Source organism: Cololabis saira, chromosome 21 (assembly GCF_033807715.1).
Source record: "Cololabis saira isolate AMF1-May2022 chromosome 21, fColSai1.1, whole genome shotgun sequence".
In the NCBI taxonomy this organism is placed as follows: domain Eukaryota; kingdom Metazoa; phylum Chordata; class Actinopteri; order Beloniformes; family Belonidae; genus Cololabis; species Cololabis saira.
This window is the reverse complement of record NC_084607.1, coordinates 3,149,354-3,164,315: the sequence shown is the minus strand read 5'-3', so window position 1 is coordinate 3,164,315 and position 14,962 is coordinate 3,149,354. Positions and strand designations below refer to the sequence as shown.

The following is a 14,962-nucleotide window of genomic DNA, read 5'->3' as shown; positions in this document are numbered from 1 at the left end:
ATATATATATATATATATATATATATATATATATATATATATATATATATATATATATATATATATATATATATATATATATATACATATATATATATATAAATATATACATGTATACATATATATGATATATATTTAATTATAATTTTTTATATGGAAATAAAAGCTCCGCAAAATGAAGGTTCGTATGCTTTTATTCTGAAAGTGTGCACCGGAACCGTGAGTGTTCCACGTGTTCAGGTCACGTGATCAGCTGGTCAGCTGGTTAGTCTCTGCCATAGATCCATGGTCTCTGCTAGTGTTCAGGTCGCGGGTTCTGCGGGAAATGCTACACGTATCTGCGTCCTGGACTCTTCTCTTTCTTCTTTCTTTCTCCCGGACGAGGAAACGGACCGCGTTTGTTCAGGTGGCCGGTACCGGACTGCTAGCCTAGCCGCCTAGCCGCTCAGGTGAGCTGTGTTTACCAGTACAGGTGAGCTGTGTTTACCAGTACAGGTGAGCTGTGTTTTGGTACAGGTGTTCCCAGCTGGCATGAGGTTAAATCCGAGCAGAGTGTTTTATAGTTTAGTTAGTCTCAGAAAATTAGAATATTGTGATAAAGTCCTTTATTTTCGGTAATGCAATTTAAAAAAACAAAAATGTCATACATTCTGGATTCATTACAAATCAACTGAAATATTGCAAACCTTTTATTATTTTAATATTGCTGATTAGGGTTTACAGTTTAAGATTAAGATTCCCAGAATATTCTCATTTTTTTAGATAGGATATTTGAGTTTTCTTAAGCTGTAAGCCATGATCAGCAATATTAAAATATTAGAGGCTTGCAATATTTCAGTTGATTTGTAATGAATACAGAATTTATGACATTCTTGTTTTTGTAATTGCATTACAGAAAATCACAATATTCTAATTTTCTGAGACAGTCATATATACCTTTCAAGGCAACAAGGAAGAGACAGTTTTTTTTACAATTTGACTGAAAAAGGCTCAGGCAGAAGCAGAGTTTATTAATGCTAAAGCCTAATACACGATACATGGTGTCAAGTGTGAAGAAAAAAAAAGAGCAAAAAACAAACATAATATATACATATACTGTACATTCACTTGCATACATACATGTACACACATAGATGCATATAAACACACATACATATCTCTTTTCCCCTTTTTTTCAGCCATAACTCCCAAATATAAATACACAATGATTTTTTGAACATAAAGGAAGTACATTGCTTAAGTTTGAGATCAACACTATTCCACAGCTGGACCCCTTTAAAAGAAATACATCTTCTTTTAACTTCTTTTGATAACAAAAATCTGCATCCATCTCTTGACTCATATTTACTCTCAGACGCTGTGAAAAACCTCTGCACACTGTCTGGTAGTGTTTTATTTTTTGCTTTAAACATGATTTGCATTGTTTTATAATAAACCAAGTCTCTAAACGTCTTTTATACGACTCATCAAACCTACTTTTAACCCACAATAATGTTCAACGTTACAATTCCTGGCTGATGTTATTAATAAATAAACTTTATTTAAATGGACCTGAGCAGTGACAGTTGGCTCTAAACTCAGCTCATACATCGTTTATCATTATTATTGGAAGTATTTGTATTATGTTTGCTGGTTTTATTTTTGTTTTTAATCATGTTTTTATTGAAAAAGAACATAAGACAATTTTAGTCGCTGAATTACAATTGACATTTTTCCTGTTAAACATAAACACACCGGTATATTCATATGTACGGTGAATATAAAAATCTACACACCCCTGTTCAAATGCCAGGTTTTTGTCATGTAAAAAAATGACAGCAAGACTTTTTATATCCACTGTACATATATTAGCTATTAGGGATGGGCGGTACGGACTAAAAAATGTATCACAATAATTTCTGGCATTTATCCTGATAACGATAAAAATGACGATAAAAAAATTCCAATTCAACTCCTTTCTTTCTTTCTTTCTTTCTTTCTTTCTTTCTTTCTTTCTTTCTTTCTTTCTTTCTTTCTTTCTTTCTTTCTTTCTTTCTTTCTTTCTTTCTTTCTTTCTTTCTTTCTTTCTTTCTTTCTTTCTTTCTTTCTTTCTTTCTTTCTTTCTTTCTTTCTTTCTTTCTTTCTTTCTTTCTTTCTTTCTTTCTTTCTTTCTTTCTTTCTTTCACATACGTTTGTGCGTGGATTTAACACAGAACCATAAATCAGTTTTACACAAATTTTTTTTTACGGTTTATCGTGAACGGTGAAATATCACCCATTCCTAGTAGCTATACGAAAAATATAGATACATAGTATATACATACACATTGACTCACATGAAAACTTCAAATAAAAAGCAAATAGAATAGGAAATAATAGTTAAATTGTGAAGAAATGAATAATGAACGAACAAACACCACTCCCACCCGTCCAATAAACTGGTTTTAGTGAACTTTACATGGTTGAGAATCCCAGAATCATAGTTAGGGTCAGGGTGGTGACAGAGTGGTTTTACATGTTTGTTTATGGGTCAATGACGTGACGCCTATATTTTCTGAAAAACAGACTTTTTTTTATTCAAAAAAGGTTTAAAAGATATAAAAATACCAGATATATTCCTACCTGTCCCACATATGGACTCACTTGAGTTTTACAAAAAATACTAGTTATTTGGGATTTTGTTGTCGTTTGAAGCGTCAAAATGTAACGTGGTGCAACCGTCCGACCAGGACTCTGGTTTTGAAAACTCCAAATGTAAACTCTAAGTTTGATCACTTTAAATGTTTTTAAATCAATCTTCTTCTATCTGGCATGATTTCCAAGTATCTTGTAGTGTGTAAGATTGCAACACATTTGTATTTATATTTCCATCATAATATACAAAGAAAGTTTGACTGATTACGTCCATTTTATGAAATATCATGTGACGCGACCATTAAAAAAAACAATCATTTTTGTATAATACTGAAAACTTGTAAAAAAAGATGTCAAGATGTTAAGGAAATTAATTTGTTTTAATATGAATCATGGTTGCACCACATTACTTTTACTAATAAAAGTTTTTTTTTTTTCTTTTTTTCTCTTTTTATTTCTTTATTTCTTTTCTTTTCCTTTTTTCTTTTTTCTTCTTTTTACTTTTTTCTTCCTTTTCCTTTCCTTTTTAATCTTGACATTTCAACTTTTTTCTCGAATTATCAACTTTTTGCTCGTCATTTCGACTTTTTTCTCGACATTTCAACTTTTTTCATGAAATTTTGACTATTTCCTCAACATTTCGACTAATTTCTCAACATTTTGACTTTTTTTCTCGAAGTGCACTTTTACATTACTAGTGTCAATTCATCTTCACAAAAAAACTCTGAAATCACTTAATTTAAAATTTTTATACGAATTTATGTGTACACAACATTCTTAATGTTTGAAATACTGCAATAGATATTCTTTTTTTATTACTTTAAAATGGACCTGTTGAAAATCCTTATGTGTCATTGACCCTTGTGTGTTTTCCTGCAGCGGAGCACCATGGCGGGAGGCATCACCGACACCGGAGACCCCTACTCCCCTTTCGTAAGTCCTGCACAAGACCTGCACCCGTCTTACATTATTTAAGATCAGAGACTCGTTTAGCATTCTTGAGTTCAGGTTAAAGACATTTCTAAATTCAAAGTCCAGCGCCTGTTAAAGTCTCTTTCTCGTCAATAAATCGATCCATAGGCCAATCTTGGGTCCGTTAAGCTCTCTTGTGTTAATCAGTTGCTAAAGGATGACGTATAAAACATCCATGTACGTTAAGGCTCCTATTTACATCAATTCTTCTTACATCTTTCTTTACACAAAATGGGGTAATTATTAGCCCCCAGGTGTTTTTCTATCTTAAAACTTCACCTGAAAAATCAATCGACATTTGAACTTCAAAGACTCCATCAGTGTGAATTCAACAGATCTTAAATCATCGTTACGAAACATCATCATCGTGCCAAAAATTAAACAATGTTCCTTTCCAAAACTTTGGAGAGGAAAACGACATTAGCCAGAATCCCTGGATTCCTGCAGTAGACTTGTAGTCAAGAGACCGCCTAAACCCTCTTTAGCGCCGCCCTAGTGGCTCCTGGAGCTTTTTCAAAAATGTTTGACCTTTTTTTCTTCGTTTTTTTCCTTTTTTTCCCCTTCTTTTTTCTTTGTTTTCCTTTTTTTCTTTTTATTTCTTTTTTTCTTTTTTTTTCTTTTCTTTTTTCTTCTCTTTTTCCTTTTTTTCTCTTTTTTTCTTCCCTTTTTCTTTTTTTCCTTTTATTTCTTTTTTCTCTTTTTATTTTTTTTCTTTTCCTTTTTTTCTTTTTTCTTCTTTTTACTTTTTTTCTCTTTTTCTTTCTTTTTCCTTTCCTTTTTAATCTCGACATTTCGACTTTTTTCTCAAGATTGTACTTCAACATTAATCTTGACATTTCGACTTTTTTTCTCGAAATATCAACTTTTTGCTCGTCATTTTGACTTTTGTCATGAAATTTTGACTATTTCCTCGACATTTAGACTTTTTTCTCAACATTTCGACTAATTTCTCAACATTTTGACTTTTTTCTCCAAGTGCATAATGAAAAAAACATCTTCCCCCAGTTCTAACTAATAAAGATACATGCAGCATGTGTTGTCTTCATTCTAAGGCTGATACAAGACTTTTCATTTTTTGCGGCTCCAGAAATATTAGTTTTTTGTGTTTTTGGTCCAATATGGCTCTAAAACATTTTGCCGACCTCTGATCTAAACCGAGACCAGGACTAGTTTAGTTCAAGGCCGACACCAAAAACAAACCTAGTTATGTCCTGATCCTGCGTGATTGTATTCCATCATCCTGGTTCTAGTTTCCATATGAGCTTGTTTTCAACTGCAGATCAATAACAGAGAAGTGGATGATGATGTTGAACTCACTAGAAATGTTTCCATCAGTGAGATCAGATCTGTGTGGCGACTGCACTACCGCTATTTCTACACTATTGGAGGATTGACTCCAGTGCTTTTAAGGATTGACACGACTACTAACTAGTCCCAAAGTCCTCTAGCAGAATAACCAGCTCCAACACCCTACACCTCAGAAAAGGAAGGAATAGGAAATGTTTCTGATTTAAATTTGACTTAATTTAGAGATGAAACCTGAATTTTTAATATTAAAGATTGAAATTACATTATTTATAGGGTTGTCTCGATCAGGATTTTTTAATTCCCGATCACTTGAGTTTGAGTTTCTGCCGATCCCGATTTTTCCTGATCCGATCACTTTTTTGGCTCACGATACATTTCCGATACTTTTTCCCGATCAGATACATTTTGGCAATAAATTAAAAAAAAAAAGTTTCTTTTATTGTCCATTGGAGAAAAACATGGACATTTATTTCAACAAAGCTTACATATTAAAGCTCTGGTGCCACAAAATGTAAAAACATGAAATTGTAAACTAAAATAAAAAGTGCAGAATAGTGCAATAACAAAAATAAATAAAAGTAACTTCAAAAGAGGTCGTTGAATGACGTCCAGTCAAACTCACAAACACAAGAAAATTAAAATACTTTTTAGCTTAACCTTAGTGCAAAATTCTGAATGAATGAATATCAGCAGCTTAATGAACATGAACATTTATAACATTTCACAATTCAAACATGTAAACCATGTTAGTTTCACTTACTTCGCCGGCCGGAAATGACGTTAAATGCAACGATATATAAAACGATTTAATATATATTAAGAACATTAATAAGTAGGTATTTCCCAATACATTTTTGGCCGATACCGATGTTTTGAAAATGCCGTGATTGGGCCGGACAACACTATTATTTACCATTACAGTAATCAGATTACACCGTATATCAGCATCACTGAAATAAACCTGATGCTTAATCAATCACAACAATGTGCAAATATTATTCATATATTTACTCAAACAAGGCCGTTATAAACACAAAACTGTAATTAAATACAGACACATGCAGATGTAGCAAAACATTAAATAAGATGCAAAATACAAATAGTTTACAAAACTGTACATTAACAAGAGGAAGAACTGCTGATCACGAGACCGAGACCACAAAAAAGGGGGGGGATGGAATCCCCCCTGAAATAAAAACGGTCCAAATCATCCCCCCTGTAAAACCTCCATCCCTCCTTTCCATCCCTTATGTCATTTCATCAATGAATGTGGTTTTACTGCTATTTCAACATTTAGAGTCATCACCAGAAAAATAACTTATTTGACTATTTTCACCTTTTCAAGTAAATTTTCACTTGAAATAAGTAGAAAAATCTGCCAGTGGAACAAGATTTATCTTCTTATTACAAGCAAAACAATCTTGTTCCACTGGCAGATTTTTCTACTTATTTCAAGTGAAAATCTACTTGAAACCGGTGAAAATTGTTGTTTTTTCCAGTGATGAGTCTTGTTTTAAGTGTAATGAGATGTTTTTACTAAAATGAGACATTTTAACTAGAAATAAGACAAATATTCTTGTTAAGATTGTGAGTTTTTGCAGTGATCCATGTTACTTATCCTGTGAAGGACAGAGTCATATTGATAAGTTCAGAAAAGTGTTTTTTATTGTTGTGTTTTGATGTATTTGATGTAAGCCCAGTGGATATTTAAAGCTTACAGAAGGCTGCATTTAACTGCTGCTATGTCATTCCTGCAGTATTTCTGCAGGTGTTTTGGTCACTGCTATTATTGGTAATATATTATATTATTTGTAATCAGCACAATTACCTGTCCCCATATGATAAAATCCACCATCCCCCCTGATTTTTTTTTTTTACAACTCGAGTACTGACTGAAACACAGTGGGTGTGGGATTGCTTCGTCGCTTCAGTCACAAAGAACCCAGTTTCAATATCAGCAGGTTTGTGTTGATCCTCTGAGGAATAATATAAATAAATCTAGCTTCAGGTTCCTGCTGCGAGACATCGGTCAAGATTGGTGAAAGACGCCTAAATCGAGATCCTGGAATTGAATTTTGACGTGAACTGAGTGTCTTGAGGACGTGAAAGTGCAGCGAGGCGTCAAGAGGAAGCGTGGACGTCGTGCTTCTGCTTTCTCTCTGAGGTTCAGCAGCCGACCCTGGGTTTTGCTGACCTCAGCGCGTCTTCGCCACAAAGAGTCGTTTCTGCTCGTCATGACGTTTGTTCCAGGAAGAAAAAAGCTCTGACTCATTAGAGCAGCTCCGCCGCTCGACAGCTTCGTTGGTTCAAGGCCGATCTCGGCCGAGCGAGTGGGGCGGTGAGGAGAAACTGACACCGTGGAGGCTTTTAACCCTCGTGCTGTGTTTGGGTCAAAATGACCCAATCCTTCCTTCGTTCCTTCCATCGTTTCTCCTTTCCTTACTCCCTTTCCTACTTCCTTCCTTCTTTTCTCCTTTCTTCCTTACTTCCTTCTTTCTTTCCTTCCATCTTTTCTCCTTTACTTACTCCCTTTCCTACTTCTTTCCTTCTTTTCTCCTTCCTTCCTTCCTTCCTTCCTTCCTTCCTTCCTTCCTTCCTTCCTTCCTTCCTTCCTTCCTTCCTTCCTTCCTTCCTTCCTTCCTTCCTTCCTTCCTTCCTTCCTTCCTTCCTTCCTTCCTTCCTTCCTTCCTTCTTTACTCCCTTCCTTCTTTTCTCCTTTCTTCCTTCCTTCCTTTCCTCCTTCCTTCCTTACTCCCTTCTTTACTCCCTTTCTTCCTTCCTTCCTTCCTTCCTTCCTTCCTTCCTTCCTTCCTTCTTTTCTCCTTTCTCCCTTCTTTCCATCTTTTTTCCCTTCCTTACTCCCTTTCCTACTTCTTTCCTTCTTTTCTCCTTTCTTCCTTCCTTCCTTCCTTACTCCCTTTCCTACTTCCTTCCCTCTTTCCTTCTTTTCTCCTTTCTTCCTTCATTCCTTCTTTTCTCCTTTCCTTCCTTCTTTCCTTCCTTCCTTCTTTCCTCCCTTCCATCTTTTCTCCTTTCCTTACTCCCTTTCCTACTTCCTTCCTTCTTTCCATCTTTTCTCCCTTCCTCCTCCCTTGACCCAAAGACAGCACAAGGTTTAAGAAAACCCTCTCTCAGTAAATAATTGATATTGGTAGATTGGTGCTGCATGAAGTAGGTCATCACAGCGGTGCGTGTGCTCGATGCAACAATCCTCCTCGGGGTTTAAGGTGTTTTCTGTGGGAATCTGAGGCGAGGAAGAACTCCAGGATGGATAATTACACCCCAAAGGCTCCGTCAGGGAGACGTTTGGGGCCAATCCCAATACACCCCCTACTTTCTACCACTACCCCTAAAAAAGAAGCCCCAGATTTTAGGGCACTTGAATCTTCCCAGGTCTGTCCCAATACTCCCTCTACTCCTACTTTTCAGCACCACCCCTAAAATCAGCTGCTACGTCACTGCGTGGTTTACGTTCGGGTACGTAAGCGACTCCGTAGTTACGTTTGCACAAACGTCACACCATATCAGGAAGCCCAGAGCTAAAAGCTGTTTTAATTTCAGCTATAGCGCTGTTAATATGCCACTTTATTAAGTTTTAGTGTTTTTTCAGGCGTAAAAGTAACCGTTAAGATCCCCAACCTGGGCTCAGTTTATCCAAATAACGACTGTTAAGAAATTTGATCCGATGATCCGACGGTCCGAGTACAGACGTGATCGCCGGGTCAACCTGCACCGTCGTCCCGGGGAGAAACCTGCAGCTCTGTGGAGAATTACAGCTGGCTGAAATAAATCATTAGGAAAATAAATGTTGGTTTAATAGATGAAATCTAACAGTTGTAGCTACGCCTGTTAAGAAATTTGCTCCCCCGAAAACTTCCGGATGAGAACTGTCTGCCGGCGCCGTACGCCGTATGGCGTGCGTCGCCGCGTAACCTACGGCGTAGGCTCTGCGTTGGTGTAACGTGGAACCATAAATCAGCCTTTATTCTGGCGAGGTTTGAAAAAGACTTTGCAACAACGAGCAAACGAGTGATTATGTACATTCACTGAGTGAATATTATGAAAGTAAAATATATATTTCTCGCTAGAAATGTAATCAAAATGCATTTTTATGCGAAACTAACTCAAAATATTGATTTTATTCACTAAAAAATAAGAAATGTCCGCCATAGTTTTTTTTTTTTTGATTCAGTCCGCAAATGACGACGAAAAGCATTCTGGGAAAATTTTTCTGGCTCTAGATCATCTAGTCAGCATCTGAAATCCCTAGCTGTGAAGGGACAGAATCATAGCCACTACACTAGTTTTCTTCACTCCCCCTAGATGCAAAGAGGAATTGGGACACCGTTACCCTCACGGGAACGCGCAAAATTTAGGGGTAGGACTGAAAAGTAGGACTAGGTGGGGATTGGGACTGGGCCTTAATGTCACCTTGAACCTCCTGGATGAGGATGGAGTTCTCCAGCCTCCTCGTCCTCGTCTCCACCCAGAAACGCATCCTCCTGGAGCACAAACCTGCACCGCCCGTTTCTGAAGAGGCACACTGGACGGAGGGAGCAGCCGTTCAGGACCAGAAACCAAAAGGTTGCAGACAAGACAAAGTACTCTAGATCAGCCATTCTCACCTTTGGGGTCACGAGATGATTTCCGGGGGGGGGGTCGCTAAATAATTTTGGGGAAAAATATAAATGCACAAAATTAAAGTAGCTTCCAACTGGACATTAAAAGACGACAAGCGGTTGGTCTCACTGCAAAAACTCAAAAACGTATTTCTAGTTAAAATGTCTCATTTTTTGTCAAAAAATCTCATTACACTTACAGTAAAACAAGAGTCATTACCAAAAAAATAACTTATTTTACAATTTTCACATGTTCGTAGTAAATTTTCATTTGAAATAAGTAGAAAAATCTGATTGATCATCTCATTAAAAGCAAAAAAATCTTGTTCCACTGAAAACAGGTGAAAATTGTTGTTTTTTCCAGTGATGAGTCTTGTTTTAAGTGTAATGAGATTTTTTTTTTTTTTACTAAAAATGAGACATTTTAACTAGAAATAAGACAAATATTCCTGTTAAGATTTTGAGTTTTTGCAGTGATCAAACAGGCGTTTTATTACTCAAAACCAGTTACTGTCGGCCGTAACGAAGCAACAGCAAAATAACAACCAACCTGTCCACTATTCTCATGTCGGCCCTCGTCGTTCACACATCAGATCAGAGATATGTTTATTTTCAAATTTGAGCAATGGGTTAAAAGAAAAAGTGTTCCAGACAGTCAGTCATTCTATCAAACTTTATTTATAAAGCACTTTTCATACATTACCGTATTTTCGCGACCATAAGGCGCAACTTTTTTTTTTTTTTTTTTTCTTTAATGTGCCGGGCGCCTTAAGAAACGGTGCGCCGTGTCTATTACCTGAATTACGGTAATGTCAGGCCGGCCACCATGAGAACGGTAAAGGGAGAAGGGGGCGGGTGAAGCCCCCGTGAGTTACGACGTGAATGAGACTCCACTGAGCTGATTAATGCGAAACAGATGATGAAGACTTTTAAGGATTTGCTTGATGTGTAAAGTGAAATAAAATACAATCAAACTAAGTTTTGCTCCGCTCTATTTAAATAAGCACACTTGTGTGTGAGTGTTCTTGTGTGTGAGTGTTCTAAAGCAGCGGCTGGAGCAGCGCGGTGATGCGCGCTGCTGCAGCCGACTTCCTGGTTCCCAAAGCGGTCCGATCGACCTGGTTCCTGGCCGCTTTGGGAGCAGAGATTTCTGGGGTACGTCTTAGGTTGGATCAGCTTCACCCTCCGAAATTTGCAGCCAAATCTGTCGGTTACAAACCCGGTACCGGATCCCGACATGCGCGGGTGTGTTCGCGGCGCGGCGCGACACACACTTACTGGTTTATGTGGTGCTGGCCTGGCGCAGCTGATGGACAGAAACTGTATGGTGATTTTTAAAAGAAAAACTTTACATAAGACGTTTCCAGCCGGAGTCATTATAAGGACGAATGAAAAGAGGGGGCTGCATGAAGGGATGATGATCAACAAGCTGAGACAGGTTTGGAAATTCGGACTGGCGCAGCTGAATTAACGGAGCTCAGTCGGATACAAACCCCGGTACCGGCTCCCCGACAGCGCGTGTGTGAGGGGGTCTAGCGCGAGGGTCCCGGGTCCCGGGACCCGGGACCGCCGCGCTACCAGCGCGGGGGGGGGCGGACCGGGACCCGGGACCCGGTCCAGCGCGAGGGAGCAGACGGGGAGCGGACCCGGTCCAGCGCGAGGAAGCAGACGGGGAGCGGACCCGGTCCAGCGCGAGGGAGCAGACGGGGAGCGGACCCGGTCCAGCGCGAGGGAGCAGACGGGGAGCGGGACCCGGGACCGCCGCGGTCGGGATTTTTAAAAGAAAAGCGTTCCCTAAAGAGACTTTTCCAGCCAGAGTGAAATGAAGGGCTGGATGGATGAGGAGATGATCAGTGGCTGAGACAGGTTTATGTGCAGCAACCCGGTGGTTTTTTAAAATTCTTTAATGCAGAAACAGAATATGAACCTTTTGAAGGGTTTGATTGATGTGAAAAGTGAAATAAAATATCAAACAAAGTTTTGCTTCCGCTGTATTTTTAGCGCGTGTGTGTTCTGCAGCGCGTGTGTGTGCAGGTCCGTCCCCGTAGACGGCGCCTTTTGGGTCGGTGCGCCATATGTGTGTTTTAAAACCAAAAATGACACACAAAACTGAGGGTGCGCCTTTCCACACAGTGCGCCATATGGTCGCGAAAATACGGTATATGTAGCACAAAGTGCTTTCCATGTTTAAAAATGGTATAATTTAAAAAGTTGCAACAGGGCCCAAACCGCTCCCACCCCTCACGCAAACCCCACTCCCCCACATACGCACATCATGATAATTAAAATGTAGAGTTGTTAGAAATAAATAATAAAGATGAGCACAAACGCCACCTTACGACCCAGCCATCCCACCGTCAACAGGGGTCGCCTCCACCCAGGGGGGGGATGGAGGTCCAGCATCACCCTCCCACTGGAAGCAAGCCCCCCCCCCTCCCAATGATATAATATGAAATCTAAAATGATAATAATAATCATTAGAATAAAATATAATAATAATCATTACAATAAAATAATAAACATTAGAATAAAATATAATAATCATTAGAATAAAATATAATAATAATCATTAGAATAAAATAATAAACATTATAATAATATATAATAATAAACATTATAATAATATATAATCATAATAAAATATAATCATAATCATTAGAATAAAATATAATAATAATTAGAATAAAATATAATAATAATCATTAGAATAAAATATAATAATGCTCATTAGAATAAAATATAATAATACTCATTAGAATAAAATATAATAATACTCATTAGAATCAAATATAATAATACTCATTAGAATCAAATATAATAATACTCATTAGAATCAAATATAATAATACTCATTAGAATCAAATATAATAATACTCATTAGAATCAAATAATAAACATTAGAATAAAATATAATAATAATCATAATAAAATATTATAATAATCATTAGAATAAAATATAATAATAATCATTAGAATAAAATATAATAATAATCATTAGAATAAAATATAATAATAATCATTAGAATAAAATATAATAATCATTAGAATAAAATATAATAGTAATCATTAGAATAAAATAAATGAATAAATAATAAGCATTAAATAAATAAATAAATAATAAAAAAAAGTTTAGATGAAACTGAAATAGGAGATAGAATTATATTAATTGAAAGCAAGACTAAAAAAGTGGGTCTATAACAGGGGTCGGCAACCCGCGGCTCTAGAGCTGCATGCGGCTCTTTAGCGCCGCCCTAGTGGCTCCTGGAGCTTTTTCAAAAATGTTTGACCTTTTTTTTTCTTTCCTTTTTAATCTCGACATTTTGACTTTTTTTCTCGACATTTCTCCTTTCGCCTTTTGTCTTCATTCTAAGGCTTATACAAGACTTTTAATTTTTTGCAGCTCCAGACATATTTGTTTTTTGTGTTTTTGGTCCAATATGGCTCTTTAACATTTTGGGTTGCAGACATCTGGTCTATAGTCTTTCTAAAAGGCCGGTACCAGAGGAGCTCAGGGTCTGCGAGGGTTGGTACGGTAAAAGTAGTTCTGCAACATAAGAGGGCCCAAGACCGTCTTATCTGATCAGTCCCAACATCAGCCACCGCTGGCCGGGCCGACAACGGCCGGGCCGACACCGGCCGGTTTGGCACCGCCGGCTGATAAAGATTCGAGGATATCCGTGAATATAACCCGACTTTTTTGAAATATGTCTTTTCCTGCACAACAAACAGCGACTACCCACAATGTGTCATTTGCTCTGAGGCGCCGGCACACGAGAAACCGGTAAAACTTAAGAGACATTTAGAGTCAAAACACGGCAGCTTAATAATTAAACTAAATTGTTGCAGAAAAACATCTGCTTTGACAAAGATGTAGGTATTTTTCACGTTTAAGCTTTCAGAAACTTGGTGTTTAAAATTAAACATGGGCGGTTTAACGTTTTATTTAATTAAAGAGAAAATTAGGTTTTCATTATTTGTTATTTTGACCACAAAATGATGGGATGTTGCGACCACCGTCGATCTGTTACTCGGAGTAAACCTCTTGATACTGCTTCATGTTTTTTAAAATAAAATGATGAAGAAACTATATATTAAATCGTTTTATATATCGTTGCATTTAACATCACCTCTTCCGCTAGCCGGAAGTTTAGAAGTAAGCGAAACTAACAATGTTTACATATCTTTACATATCGCATTTTATTAATTAATTAAAGTTTAAAGTTTAATGAATTATTGGACAGTGTTTGTACATGTTAATCTCTGTTGGAGATGTTTTTTGCTACTTTGGATTTTTTGCCAGTGTTGCACATGATAATGTTTGTCACATTATTTGTTATTAACTCCGTTGTAACGAGGACTTGTTTACATCATTAGGCTTCTAGGATTGGCCTGACATTTTTTTCATTTGAATCTCTAAATGAGGACTCTGCATTTCAGATGGAACTTCTAAGTCTCCTATAATTTCACACAATTGTTTTGTTTTGCTGATATTATGCACCGATGTGTCATAAATAAAGGAGCTTATGGTTAATATTTTGGTTGCTTATTTATAACATCAAACTGGCTAATATGGACTAAAATGCTTAATATAATATTCAAATAAGGAAATCTTGGTGGAAAGTGGTGCTTTGTCATTATGGCGTGTTTTATTAAAAGTAGGTCAATATCAACTTCATTAAGTTTGCACAATGCATGGTTTCAAAATGAACTTGCATTTAAAATATCTGAATATTTAACATTCACAATGACTACATCTGGAGACAATTAATACATAATTCATATGTAAACTAGACAGATATATTCTCCTTGTCATTCCTGTGCACAAATGTAGTGTGTGTATATATATATATATATATATATATATATATATATATATATATATATATAATATACATAAATCTTCGTCTTTGAGTGCAAAATACATTTTGAAAACCACCAAATTTTCCGCCTGCGCGCTTTGTGCGCGCACGCACTGTGGCCTCCTCCATACAGTCCTTTTGCAGATGTGGCCCCTGAATAATCTAGTGCAGCGGTCGGCAACCCAAAATGTTGAGCCATATTGGACCAAAAACACAAAAAACAAATATGTCTGGAGCCGCAAAAAATGAAAAGTCTTGTATAAGCCTTAGAATGAAGGCAACACGTGCTGCATGTTTCTATATTAGTTAGAACTGGGGGAGGATTTTTTTTTTCATTATGCACTTTGAGAAAAAAATTGAAATGTCGAGAAAAAAGTCAAAATTTCAAGAAAAAGTTGAAATGTTGAAAAAAGTCAAAATGTCGAGAAAAAAGTCAAAATGTCAAGATTAATGTTGAAGCACAATCTTGAGGAAAAAGTCGAAATGTCGGGAAAAAAGTCGGAATGTCGAGATTAAAAAGGAAAGGAAAAAAAGGGAAAAAAATAGAAAAAAAGAGGGGAAAAAAAGAAGAAAAAAGAGAAAAAAAAAGGA

The 14,962-nt window shown here is 36.9% G+C and overlaps 1 protein-coding gene across 1 annotated transcript in view; it reads left to right on the top strand.

The window, feature by feature from the left end:
- Positions 1 to 253: 253 nt before the first annotated feature.
- The window catches only part of tmem104 (transmembrane protein 104), a 36,958-nt gene continuing 22,249 nt past the window's right edge, over positions 254 to 14,962 (top strand). The window contains exons 1-2 of the mRNA XM_061712567.1: positions 254 to 472; positions 3,493 to 3,546. Coding sequence (XP_061568551.1) covers positions 3,502 to 3,546 — 45 coding nt within the window. The 5' untranslated portion in view covers positions 254 to 472; positions 3,493 to 3,501. The remainder of the gene's footprint in view (positions 473 to 3,492; positions 3,547 to 14,962) is intronic.